Source organism: Homarus americanus, unplaced genomic scaffold, assembly GCF_018991925.1.
Source record: "Homarus americanus isolate GMGI-L3 unplaced genomic scaffold, GMGI_Hamer_2.0 scaffold31037, whole genome shotgun sequence".
Lineage (NCBI taxonomy): Eukaryota > Metazoa > Arthropoda > Malacostraca > Decapoda > Nephropidae > Homarus > Homarus americanus.
Window position 1 is genome coordinate 19,188,899 of NW_024722227.1, and position 15,155 is coordinate 19,204,053.

At 34.5% G+C, this 15,155-nt stretch overlaps 1 protein-coding gene across 1 annotated transcript in view; it reads right to left on the reverse strand.

The window, feature by feature from the left end:
• The window catches only part of LOC121862404 (striatin-3-like), a 154,844-nt gene that overhangs the window by 5,778 nt on the left and 133,911 nt on the right, over positions 1-15,155 (reverse strand). The window contains 2 exon segments of the mRNA XM_042360669.1: positions 4,737-4,906; positions 7,324-7,491. Of these exon segments, the coding sequence (XP_042216603.1) occupies positions 4,737-4,906; positions 7,324-7,491 (338 nt within the window).

A 15,155-nucleotide genomic window follows, 5' to 3' on the forward strand; every position in this document is an offset into this window, starting at 1 on the left:
ATCAAGAAGGTTGTGCTCTTTTAATATTTTTGCAAGTTTTATATTTAAATTATTAGTCATTTTAACATTTATTTAACATATCGATAATATATGCAGTATAGGAAACTAGTTTTTGGTGCGCCCATCAGCCACTTCACTCACCCACCAAAGCGTCTGTTTGACTCTGTTTACAGTGGTGGAAACCTCTTGCTTGTGGGTGTCTTGAACACAGAGTATTTTTACGTTTTTACATTACAATTATTGGTCTACAATTATTGGTTATTCTGAAATTTATTTAACATATTGATAATTAGTAAAGATATGTTACTGTAATAATGAATTTTCAAAAAAATTTCCACAGACGTTCTTATCACTATAGTATTTTAACAGAGGCGACATATACTAGAACCTAATGAAACCTGACCTAACCAACCAAAGGAACTTACCTAACTTCCTAGCCTGGGGCTGGACCCCCCCCCAACATATTAAACATAAAGTACTTACAGGGTATTATGATATCTAGTACCAATGAAAGCAACTTCGATGAAGCGTCATGGTGTAAATTAATTTTTTTGTGGACCTGAGAGTACGCTTGGACCAAGCAGGTCAGTTGTAAAAAAATACAGACGATACGTGGTAACTCATCACGTACAAAGCATGAAGATACATCATTTTAGTGTCATATGATCAGTTTTTCACCATGTTTTACCCCACAATTTCCCTCACTCTTCATATCCTGCCCACTACAGGAGATTTATGATCGCAGAGAAAAACTAAAATTAATTAATAACTAAATGAATACACTCTCTCCTCGACTTATGACGGGGTTCCGTCCCGACGACCAGGTCATAAGTTGAAAATAATACAGTACATAGAAATTCAAAAATGAAATACAATACAGTAAAAGTAATCAATAATGAAAAATGAATAAAGTGTTACTGTGCACTTAACTTTAATGTAGTCAGCTGAATGCACACGGGGTCTCAATAATTTTTTAATTAAACATGGAGACTACATTAATTGGATGAAGCAGAGGAGGAGACAGGGCGGGGTGGGTCATCAAGTTTGCTTTCTTCAGACAGGTTAACATACTTGCTTGTTGAAGGTATTGGATCATCTTTAGGAAGTGAAGAGGCAGCAGTGGTGGGGCGTGAGGAGACAGCAGTGGGGGGACTTAAAAAAATATGTCCAATTTAGACTGCACAGTTTGCCTTTTCTTTTCATTGTATATCTCCCTGTAGCAAGCAAGTGCATCTTGGATCAGTCTGTCAAAACGCTCACCATTTTAATCCATTTCTTCAAACATTTGCATCCCCTTATTAATTGTAGCAAATGCTTCTGCCATTTGTTTCACTGAAAACTTTTTGGGGGGTGCAGGTTCTTCTTCTACATTTTGTCTCTCTTCTTCCTCTGCAATTTTCTGTGCATCTAGTTCAATAAGATCCTCGTTACTGAGCTCTTCTGCTACATTTTCTACCAACTGCTCAACATCTTCATTATCAATTTCCAACTCCAGCTGTTTACCCATCTGCACTATCTTGTTGCTAATCTCAGAAATTGCTTCATCTTCATTAAATCCTTTGAAACTGTTCACATATCTTTTCAGGACTTTCTTCCATATTACATTCATGCACTGACCTGTAACCTCATCCCATGCTGCAGCTATGTTCTTTGTACATTGCAAAATGTTGTCGTCCTTCCAAAACTCTCTGAGCGTTTTCTCACCTTCAGTAGCAGGAACAGCCTGAGCGAAGGTAGCACGCAAATAATACGCTTTAAAAGCAGCAATAGCACCTTGATCCATGGGTTGGATGATAGAGGTAGTGTTAGGTGGAAGGTAGACTACCTTAACATCAGGGTGCATGTCATCCAGGTGCGGTGGGTGTCCCGAAGCATTATCTAAAATCAGCAAAATCTTGAATGCAACCCCTTGTTGCAGACAATACTCCTTGGGTCATGGAATAAAACAACTCAGGAACCAATTCTCAAACAGTGCTAGGGTCATCCAGGCTTTCTTATTAATGAAATAAAACACTGGCAGTGTGTGCTTGCTGACATTTTTTAAAAGCCCTTGGGTTCTCTGAATGATATATCATGAAGGGTTTTGCCTTGAAATTAGCTACCCCCCCCCCCCCACCCTCAACAGAAGTGTGATTTGGTCCTTGAATGCCTTGAATCCCAACATGGTTTTCGCCTCTTTGTGGATGTATGTCCGTTCTGGCATGCGCTTCCAGAATAAGCCAGTTTCATCCACATTAAATATTTGCTCAGGCATATAATTTCCCTCCACGAAGACACGATACTAGCTCCTCCTTAAAAGCTTCGGCAGCACCCACATCAGCACTTGCTGCCTCTCCACTCACCTTTACACTATGCAAACTGTAACGTTTCTTAAACCTTTGGAACCACCCATAACTTGCTGTAAAGTTTCGATCACACTCATCTCCTGCCTGCTCTTTCAGGCTTTCGAAAAGGTTTCTTGCCTTAGCCTGTATGGTTAGAAGGCTTAAGGCTCTTTTGCAGCTGATCGTCCATCCACATCACAAGTAATTTCTCCATCTCATGAAGAGGACCTTGTTTTTTTTTTATTATTGTTCCCTTTAAAGGTGCTGATCCTTTCACTCCCTCACGAATTCGTTCCTTGTCCTTCAAAATTGTTGATATAGTCGAGTGAGAGAAGCCAAGGTCGCGTGAAATGGTTGCTACCATTTTTCCATTTTCACATTGCATTATTATTTTCATTTTCATCTCAAAAGTAATTGACTATCTCTTTTTATTCTCAGCACCATGAGAACTCTCACTTTTACATTTGCCAGCCATTTTAAAGAGAATCAGAAACGAAAATTTTGTCAGTACACAGCGTGATCACTAACAACAACAACAACGGCCAAACAACAACTGAGCGGGCTACGACGTGGATGCTGTACACCACGAGGCGGTCCAGCCCAAGCTGCCGTAAGGGGTCACATTACGACCAAACGTTTCGGGACTCGAAAATACGTAATGTGAAAAATATTTTATACGACCATGGCGGTCATATGTCCAGGTTGTCGTAAGTTGAGGAGAGACTGTACTTATAATTAAAATAAAAAGTTATCACCTGTTTTAAAATACTTACTTTAATGATAAGAATATGTGGAAAATATGAATGAAATCGAACAACTCCTGGTGGTAGTGCTGTTCTCATAAATACACGAGCTGACAAGGGTTTGGTAATATGGATCAAATATGCTGCACTTTATTAATTTTGGAGTGCTGATTTCAAATATGGCAATAAAAACTATTGCCAATTTGTAGAGGAACTCATACAAAACTACAATAACTTAGGATCCAGGATGTCCCTTTAAGTCCATCTTCTACACTCGCACTTAGACTTTTTCCAGAGAATCTGGGGGCAGTTAGTGATGAACAGGGAGAGCGATTTCATCAGGACATTAGACGTAGGGAGAAAAGGTACCAGGGTTGATGGGATCCTGCCATGATGGGGGACTATTGCTGGTGTTTACAATCTGAGGACAATACAACACATAAAAGGATGAAATAAAATAACAAATGCCCATACAGTGGCTAATTTAATACATTTTGTCTTCTTATGATTGTTTTCGTTCTTTATTGAATTTTAGCGTGATGACGTGGACAAAAGTAACAGGAATAACAGCTTAAATAGTATTTTTCAGTTTTTGCATGATTTAATTTTTTGTATTACAAATAAACTGTACATGCCAGAGAATTTTTATTGCCAGATTTGAAATCAGCACCTCAAAATTACCAAAGGAAGCTGCTTTGAACCATGTTACAGAATATTTTTTTTAAATTTGTTGCCTAGTGTTACCATTAATACCTGTACCCTTTATATTCAATATACTGTATATCTCATAGGTACAAAATAACGTTACCAAGAATGCATCTCCATGTATGCAACGGTACCAAATTCATTTCTTTACCACAATTAGAGCAGATGTTGTGGATAAAAGTTTATGCACTTGTTTGCGAGCAGCCTACCACCTCAAAAATACCTTAGCTTTTGTCTTCATTTAAGACATCTTTAGGTCATGAGACCCACTAATTCTCCACCCAAGAAAGGGTGACCTGACATTCCATCAGAAGGTCAGTAATATGAGACCACTAATCCCCCACCCTACCTCCACCTGACATTGCATCAGGTCAGGTCAGATCAGTTACACAAGACCCACTAATCCACCACAGCTCCATGGGAGTGGAAAATACCAGTCTTTGCTGTAACACACAGCTTCATTCATGTCCATATCATATAGGTTTTTAATTTGTAAATATATTTATTTAACCAAACTTTTAGAAAAACTATTCTGGATTATTATAGTAAAGAAATGAAGTTTCTAACTAAATTAGAACTGCATTTATGAACTCTGGTAGTTTAGACTCAAGAAAAACATCCCCAGCACCCAGAAATGTTCCGAGGAAGTGGGCTAGTGTCTGTCTGTGCAAGATGTCTAGTTTAGACACTAGGAAACTTTTCCCAGTAACTGGAAAAAATTCCGGGTAAAAGGGATTTTTCCGGGTGTGAGAAAGTTGTCTGGATACCCGGAAATATCTCATCCCCGGAAGTGATTTGCACCAATTGTTCTGGCTAATGGGGATATCACTGCACAGTACATGCCTTATATGTTTATGAAGTATAGTATATCATACCATAATATACATCATTGTACCATTTAAATGTTTATAACCACAAGCAATAATCATCTAATCTATCAAACTAAGATAGAATAAATCCTTACTCTATTGATCTGTCGGTTGAGAGAATTGCTGCCTTGATCAGGTTCTGTGTCAAGACGCATGACAGGTTTACCAGTCTCCAGGTCAAATATGACGCAGTTAGCTGTGTTAAAGCTGCACACAAACTGGTTGCTTGATTCATAAACAAAGTCAACTGAAGTGGGGATGCCATCTGGTGGGAGAAACAAAAGGTGACAGTGTTATATGAATCAGTTTATCATGAAGGTAACATGTGTTGTAAATAAAAAAGCAAAGTTAATAACACATTTCAACAAAAGGCATGTCTGAGTGAGCCATCTTTTAGTTATTGTGACAGCATGGCATATTAATTTTAATGAAAGAAACTATAATTTACTATAATCAACATAGAAGAAAAGGTACAAATAAACTTAAATTTATTACTTATAGTCAAAGATGAGTCAGATAAAGAATGTAAGGCATCAACTTACTGTACAGGGTGTCCATAAAATATATGGCTCATTTTAACACTTAAATAATTACAAAAATATCTCGGACAGAACACTACGTTTTTATTATACATTACTCGACAACTTAAGGATTAAAAAACTTAAGAGTTGCTCTTCAATTATAATAAGACCAGCATGATCTATCTATAAAATTTTCTAAGTTAATAATTTTCTAAATTAATAATTCTTAAAATGGGTCAGATTATTTATGGACACCCTGTATAACAAATACTCCCTTCTTTCCAGCAGCTGACAAACATATATATACAGTGGCAAACTCAATTCGTTCCAGAAGGTCGTTCGTTAACTGAAACCATTGTTTCAATGGGATATTGGGTAATTGGTTCCAGCTCACAGAAAAGTATATACAAAGTAAAGCCAAAAATGCATAAAGTCAGAAACACTCCTAAAATTCCCCTAAATCGCCCTTAAATCAAAATATATATATATATATATATATATATATATATATATATATATATATATATATATATATATATATATATATATATATATATATATATATATATATATATATATATATATATATATATACACACACACTAGAACTCTTAAATCACTACTGTAATGTGATACAGGTGATTAATTTTATCTCGAGCAAAATATATGACGTTTATATTCAAATTATTCGCTGTCTTGCAAGGATTCCCGCAATGCAAATTATATTCTCCTAACTTTAGTCTGAGATATTATACAAGATAAAAACTAAAAGCCGACTGAAAACCCCCAAACCTTTCTTGGGAAGGTGGGGGGTAGGGAGGGAGGGAGGGAGGGAGTGAGCAAGTGTGGAGCTGGGAAGAGGGGGGAACGGGAGGTACTTTGACAGTTAGGGGGAAGGTCTGGTGAAGTATTTAATTTATTTATTTTTGTCATTTAGTTGAGTTTTTGTTTTTTGCTCATAAAATTGTATAGAAATGACCGGGCAGAATATAATTTACATTGCTGGAATTCTTATAAGATAGTGATTAATTTGAATATAAACAAGCTATAATTTGCATTAGACATACAAATTTTAGATCTAATTTAAGAATTTTAATACAGAGAGCAAAAATTTTATCTTTTGTGCAAAATATATGACATTTATATTCAAATTATTCACTGTCTTGCAAGGATTCCAGCAATGCAAATTATATTCTCCTAACTTTAGTCTGAGATATTATATAAGATGAAAACTAAAAGCCGACTGAAAACCTTTCTTGGGAGGGAGGGAGGGAGGGAGTGGTGACAGTGACATGTTTCAAAGTTGGCGCCAAGGTGTGAAGTATTTAATTGTTTATTTATGTCCTTTAGATTGAGTTTATGTTTTTTGCTTATAAGATGTCACAGAAGTGACAGGGGAGAATATAACTTACATTGTTGGAATTCTTATGGATAGTGATTAATTTGAATATAATCATGCTATAGCTTGCACTAGACAAAAATCTTAGTAATCATTTTGTACATTATTTTGACTACATGTACAGTACAGCTTTGCCCTTAGGACAGTGTGTGCATGTAATTGAGTTTCAATAAATGAATAAAGTTACATATATCGAGCCAAAAATATTAGTTGAAAAACTTTATGTAGACAGAACTTGGATGGCTAAATTTTAGAATGACCAATACTTTTAATACTGTATAAAAAATGCAAAAATATTAAAGAGCACAATTTTCTTGATATTTACTCCATTGGAAACAAATGTAAACATAGAAGAGATTACTGAATTGGCTGAGTACCTCCTCAGCTTATCAGCTAATGTTCAAAACAAAACATGATTTTCGTAAGGATTTAGTTAATCAAATTTTTTTCGTTAACCGAATTGAAGATTCTTATGGAAGGTAATTTGTTAACTGAAATTTCGTTAACCGAGGGACCACTGTATATCATATACTGTACGTTAACCAATCCTGTGAAAGGACATTAACCTGTAAAACTGGAAATGAAGCTACAATAGAGAAACATAAATGTGGGAGAAATAAAAATGTAAAAAAGATTCACTAGCATGTTATGGTTATACAGTACTAGATGTAAAGAAACCTACTAAAACATATGTTCTTCAATGTGACAAGAGGAAGAAAAGGAGGAGTAGTAGTAGTAGTATCCTAAAACAAGACAATGTACCTTTTTCTACAGCATAAGTATATAGTAAGGGCGAGCGGGCATCTGCGGACCACAATCTAACAGTAGAGTCTGCCGCACAAGAAAGTAGATGTTGGCGCTGAGGATGGAAGTTCAGACCCCATACTGCATCTGTGTGTCCTGATAAACTTCCTCCGACCACACTCGGCTCTGTGATAAAAATGACAGTAATAATTAATGCTTCTTTTTTTTTTTAAATCTTGAACACAATCAAAACATCAGTCTGCTGGCACCCTTTAAAACTTACTTCATATGCACAGATCATAAAATAATTAATATAGAAAAAGCAAACTACCATATATCTCGGCGTACAAGGCGACAGAGTGTATAAGACGACCCCCAAAATTTCCATTTAAAAAGTAGGTTTTGAGCTCTATTCGCTACATAAGACTACCCCAAATGTGACACTTACCATTGGGAGCTTACTGACCCAGTAGTCCTTTACCAACCATCCCATTGACAAGTGCTGTTTACACATCCTTGGTTTTTTAAAATAAGGCCAATTCACTTCAAGTAATGGCATCAAATGTTGCCAGCTGGTGTAGTGTGAACACTAGTGATGTCACTTAAGCGTCTGTTATTTAACTGGAACTAATGTCGGTGTCAAGTAAAATTTTTCCATTTACTTGAAATGGATTTACCAATTTATTTGTTTATTTATTTATTTATCTATAATATACTGTAATATATTAAACACACTGCAAGTATTTTCTTTAATTTATAAATTTGCTTCGTAACAAAGGAAGGGAGGCTATACGTGGTAGGTGAAGTTTACAGTGGTCCCTCGGTTAACGAGTTACCTTCCATAAGATTCTTAACTTCGGTTAACGAGCAATCCCTCGATTCACGAGTTTCTTACGAGCCGACCTGAACATGTTTTTGCTTGCATTTGGCGGTCCACCAGCTGTAGTATTAGTCCGCCAATACAGTAATCGGTTCTAGGGCTTAAATTCCTTACCATTTTAGCAAATATCAAGAAGTTTATACTATTCAATAATTTTAAAAGTTTATTAAATTTTTTAGTCATTTTAATAATTATTGAACATAATTGAAGGTAATGAAACTAGTTTTATGCGTGCCATCCAGCCTCAGTGGACGTAACATCTTGCTTGAGACTCTCTTCAACTGAACGCTTTTTTTCTTTGTTTGCAAGCCAATTATTGGTCATTTTGAAATTTATTTTACATATTGACAATATATAATGCAGTGCAGTGTTGATTTAAAGAAAAAAATCTTGAATTACACCAAGAGAACTAAAATTTTATGGGCGAAATGGCACCATGGGGTGACTTCTCTTCCACCCCAATGCCTTCTCTTCTCCCTTCTCCTCCAACCCCATTCCAATTCCCATCATCATCATCATCATCATCATCATCATCCAGGAGCCTTCTACATACACACCTCAAAGTAAGTGTACTTTTCTACCTTTTATGTTGAATTTAGGCAATTTTCGGTGAGCTGGAACCAATTACCGTATATCTCGGCTTATAAGACGAAATTTGAACATTAAAAAAATCTGCCCAAAGTTAGGGGGTCGTCTTAAGCAACAAATATAAAATTCTTACATCTTAAATATTGTGTCAAGAGTGGTGATGGAAACATCGTAAGCCACTCACAAAGTCCTACCAGTAATTATTATATACTGAAACTTACGTTTGGCAAGCTGGATTCAAATTAAGATTACCGGTATATTAAAATAATAAAAATGTATTATAAACCTGTCTAACATACCCTGTAATAAACACAGCTGCTATCATCACACACCCCCCCCCCCCCATTTGCCAGTGAGGCGACAAGAAAGGAAAAGTGACCGCGAGATTGGGCTATTTTTAGCCGTTGAGGTGATCAGTAATGCATACCGGGTATCGGTATATTTACTCATAATAATATTTATCTCCTACAAATAATTGATTTAAAATTTATTTTTTTACAAAGAATATTCAGTAAATGAGTGCGTTAATTCTTGAAACTATCGACAGTTAATTACAGACGCTTAAGTGACGTCACTAGTGTTTACACTACACCAGCCGGTAACATTTGATGCCATTACTTGAAATGAATTGGCCTTATTTTAAGTAACTAACTATAAATAAATACAAAAATTAAAAAAAAAGATCAAAAGTGAGAAATAATATACTGTATGTATGTTGTGTTGTCAAAGTAAGAGGAACAATTGAAACTGCAATTGTGTGTAAATGAGGCAGAAAGTATGTATGTATGTATGTATGTATGTATGTATGTATGTATGTATGTATGTATGTATGTATGTATGTATGTATATGAAATGAAACACATTCGTTCTATTGCACAGAAACTTGGGTACCCTTCTGTGTTTGTTGATCGTTGTTTTAAAAGGGCTAAAAAATCCTTTCATTCCTCTCAAACCAGACAAGTTCCTACACTTAAGAATATTTTGACTGCCCTATCGTAATGAATTTGTCCCGTTAGTTCGGTCCCTCAAGCTTCTAAATATTAATGTTGTTTTCAAGTATGACTCAACCATTACCAATATGTTAATAAGTAATAGCCCAAGTTTGAATGTAAATGGAAGTGTTTATTGTATTCCATGGAGAAAATGTAATTGTAATTATGTAGGTCAGAAAGGAAAAACACTGCAGCTCAGAATCAAACAACATAAGTATAATATCAGAACTGCATCTGAAAGCAGTGCCTTGTTCGTTCATGTTAGGAATAATAATCACCCCATTGCTTGGGAAAAAAGCTTAGAAGTATTCAAATCATCTTGTGTCACAGAAAGACTTCTGGTTGAAGCTAGTTTGATTAAGGAATTAAAATCAATAAACCTTAGTGATGGTCAGTTCAAAACTGATAATATGTTACATAAATTTATTTGTCAGTGGCCCAAGGTTAAAAATGCTTTGAAAACCTTTGATCTAGATGTATGATAGTTATTTTGTGGGTCCCTTTTTTCTGACCTGACTTGGCTAGTCACGTCACCACCCTTCTCTTAAGCTCCTCTACGTGTGTGTTGGTGTGTGGATTAGTGGATGTCATCATTTTGACCTGACCTCATGTTTTTAGGTCACCCTGTATATTTAAGCCTCTCTCTGTCCATGTAATCCAGTTGCCTCTGAAGATGTCTTGAATAAAGACGAAAGCTAAGGTACTCCGTTGTTTCCATTTTCCCGTGTGATTTTATCAAGATTTATCTTATCCATTTTCATTGTGGATTTACATGAAATATATATATATATATATATATATATATATATATATATATATATATATATATATATATATATATATATATATATATATATATATATATATATATATATTATAATTAAAATCAGTTTTGAACTGACCATCACTAAGGTCAGTTCAAAACTGATAATATGTTACATAAATTTATTTGTCAGTGGCCCAAGGTTAAAAATGCTTTGAAAACCTTTGATCTAGATGTATGATAGTTATTTTGTGGGTCCCTTATTTTTGACCTGACCTGACTAGTCACGTCACCCCCCTTCTCTTAAACTCCTCAACATGTGTGTTGGTGTGGGGATTAGTGGATGACATCATTATGACCTGACCTCATGTTTTTAAGGTCACCCTGTATATTTAAGCCTCTCTCTGTCCATGTAATCCAGTTGCCTCTGAAGATGTCTTGAATAAAGACGAAAGCTAAGGTACTCCGTTGTTTCCCTTTTCCCGTGTGATTCTATCAAGATTTATCTTATCCATGTTTCCATTGTGGATTTACATGAAATATATATATATATATATATATATATATATATATATATATATATATATATATATATATATATATATATATATATATATATATATATATATATATATATATATATATATATATATATATATATATATATATATATATATATATATATATATATATACCGTATATCACGGCCTATAAGACGAAATTTGAACATTAAAAAAATCTGCCCAAAGTTAGGGGGTCGTCTAAACCACCAAGTTTAAAATTCTTACCTCTTAAATATTGTGGTTTAGTGTGTCAAGAGTGGTGATGAAAACATCGTAAGCCACTCACAAGGTCTTACCACTAATTATTTTATACTGAAACTTACGTTTGGCAAGCTGGATTCAAATTAAGATTACCGGTATATTAAAATAATAAAAATGTATTATAAACCTGTCTAACATACCGTAAAAGAGATTTATACCCCTGTAATAAACACAGCTATCATCACACACCCCTCCCCACGCCCCCCCCATTTGCCAGTGAGGAGACAAGAAAGGAAAAGTGCATTAATTCTTGAAACTATCGACGGTTAATTACAGACGCTCAAGTGACGTCACTAGTGTTTACACTACACCAGCTGGTAATATTTGATGCCATTACTTGAAGTGAATTGGCCTTATTTTAAGTAACTAACTATAAATAAATACAAAAATTAAAAAAAAGATCAAAACTGAGAAATAATATACTGTATGTATGTTGTGTTGTCAAAGTAAGAGGAACAATTGTGTAAGTACGTAATATTTTTTCACTCAAATCCTAATGAAACACTACTGGAGAACATTCCTTTGTCGCAAAACAGTTTATAAATTAAAGAAAATAATTACAGTGTGTTTAATATATTACAGTATATTATAAATAAATAAATAAAACAAATAATTCGGTAAATCTATTTAAAGTAAATGGAAAATAAGCAAACATGTTATTTACCAAGACCCTTCCGTCTGGCTCAGGGTGAGATGGAGGGGAGATAAAGAAGGCTATTTATAGCCCATCAGAAGTGACCAGTACCCTAATGCACCATAAATAATTCATTGAACATTCATTTTTTGTTTTATTCAGTATATATATATATATATATATATATATATATATATATATATATATATATATATATATATATATATATATATATATATATATATATATATATATATATATATATATTTGTGTAATAAATGTATGTAGTAAGTACATACTGGTAACCTTTTTCACTCAAATCCTAATGAAACATCACAATTAGAATACGGTGGTTGCTGTTGAACCACATGTTGTATAAATAGTCACACCACCCAGACGAGGGAACACTCCCACCACGCTTCAGTGACGTCACTAGTGTTTACACTACACCAGCGAGTATAATTTGATGACATTACTTGAAGTGAATTGGCCTTATTTTAAAAAATCAAGGATGGTTGGTAAAGGACTACTGAGTCAGTGGGTAAGTGTCACATTTGGGGTACTGGTCTTATACAGCAAATAGAGCTCAAAAGCTACTTTTTAAATGGAAATTTGGGGGGGGCGTCTTATGCACCCCGCCGCCTTATAGGCCGTGATATACGGTAATGAATACATACGTTCCACAGAGTTATATTTTGTTAACCGAATCCATTATTCAATACATATAACATATATATACATATACATATATATACAGTATATATATATATATATATATATATATATATATATATATATATATATATATATATATATATATATATACCGTATATATAAATATGTTTGTGTAATAAATGTATGTAGTAAGTACGTAATATTTTTTCACTCAAATCCTAATGAAACACTACTGGAGAACATTCCTTTGTCGCAAAACAAGTTTATAAATTAAAGAAAATAATTACAGTGTGTTTAATATATTACAGTATATTATAGATAAATAAATAATCAAATAATTCGGTAAATCTATTTCAAGTGAATGGAAAATAAGCAAACAAATGTTATTTACCAAGATGCTTCCCTCTGGCTCAGGGTGAGATGTAGGGGTAGATAACACGGCCATTTATAGCCCGTCTTTGTGTCTGAAGTGGCCAGTACCCTAATGCACCATAAATAATTCATTGAACATTCATTTTTTGTACATAGTATATATATATATATATATATATATATATATATATATATATATATATATATATATATATATATATATATATATATATATATATATATATATATATATATATATATATATATAAATATGTTTGTGTAATAAATGTATGTAGTAAGTACATACCGGTAACCTTTTTCACTCAAATCCTAATGTAACACCACAATTAGAATAGGTGGTTGCTGTTGAACCACCTGTTGTATAAATAGTCGGAACACAGTCACACCACCGAGACGAGGGAACACTCCCACCACTGAGCGTATAAATGAAAGAAAATACTTGCAGTGTGTTTAATATGTTACAGTATATTATAAATAAATAAATAAACAAATAAATCGGTAAATCCATTTCAAGTAAATGGAAAAATTTTACTCGACACCGACATTAGTTCCAGTTACCGGTAAATAGCAGACGCTTCAGTGACGTCACTAGTGTTTACACTACACCAGCGGGTAATATTTGATGACATTACTTGAAGTGAATTGGCCTTATTTTAAAAAACCAAGGATGGTTGGTAAAGGACTAATGAGTCAGTGGGTAAGTGTCACATTTGGGGTACTGGTCTTATACAGCAAATAGAGCTCAAAAGCTACTTTTTAAATGGAAATTTGGGGGGGCCGTCTTATGCACCCCGACGCCTTATAGGCCGCGATATACGGTACCCAAAAACCCATTAAAACAATGGTTTTGGTTGAAGAGTTTTTTGGTTATCAAGCAACCTTCTAGAACGGATTGTGCTCGTTAACCGAGGGACCACTGTACCTGATACATTTATGGTTGCATCATCATTAAGGATCAAATTCTGAATCAGATGACGGTGACTTCGGCTTCTTCATTCTCATCCTAAATTTAGCATGAAGAAAACTACCACTGTAGGTAGTTTCAAGAATTATCACAGTCATTTACTGAATATTCTTTGTAAAAAAAATAAATTTTAAATAAATTATTTATAGGAGATATGTATTATGATCAGTAAATATACTGGTATGCCTTACTGGCCACCTCGGACAGAAAGACGGGCTAAAAATAGCCCTATCTCCCGCCCCCCCTCTCTTACACCGGTCACTTTCCCTTTTTTGTCTCATCACTGGTAAATGGCGGGTGGTGCATGATGATAGCTGTGTTTATTACTGGGGTATGTTGTTATTTATTTTACGGTATGTTAGACAGGTTTATAATATACTTTTATTATTTTAATATACCGGTAATCTTATTTTTAATCCAGCTTCCCAAACATAAGTTTCAGTATAAAATAATTAGTGGTAGGACCGTGTGAGTGGTTTAAAATGTTTCCATCACCACTCTTGACACGCTAAACCACAATATTTAAGAGGTAAGAATTTTATACCCGGTATTTAAGACGGCCCCTAATTTTGGGCTGATTTTTTTAGGGTTCAAATTCCATCTTATAGGCCGAGATATACGGTATACACCGGGATATATTAGTGATGCAGTCGGGACCAACAACATGAAAGAGAATTCATAATTTTAGTCTTTATGGATCACCTGAACACTTAACCCCCACCCCCTTCCTCCCCCAGATAGTTAAACTTCAGGCTAGTTAAGCTGGGGGGGGTGAAGGTTGACTGACTCTCTATGTGAGCACATAGGTGAACCATCAAGGCAAAAATTACAAAAGGTCTTATTCAAGATCTTGGTCACAAGAACATCACCGGTATACATATTGGATACATTTATTTTTTGCTATTGTTGAATTTAATAGAGAATTACAGCAACACTGGAGTTCTCTATTTTTCAATTTACTTGATAACCTTTTCAGTACTGGACGCCTCTTTTAATATTTTATTGGACTAATGTCAGGCAATTTTATTCAGAACAGAGGGATCCTCATACACAATGGGTTGATAAACTATCTCCAGGAACCCCTTCACTACAGGACATCATTTTTAATATTCTTAATGGATAAGGACAGACAATTTT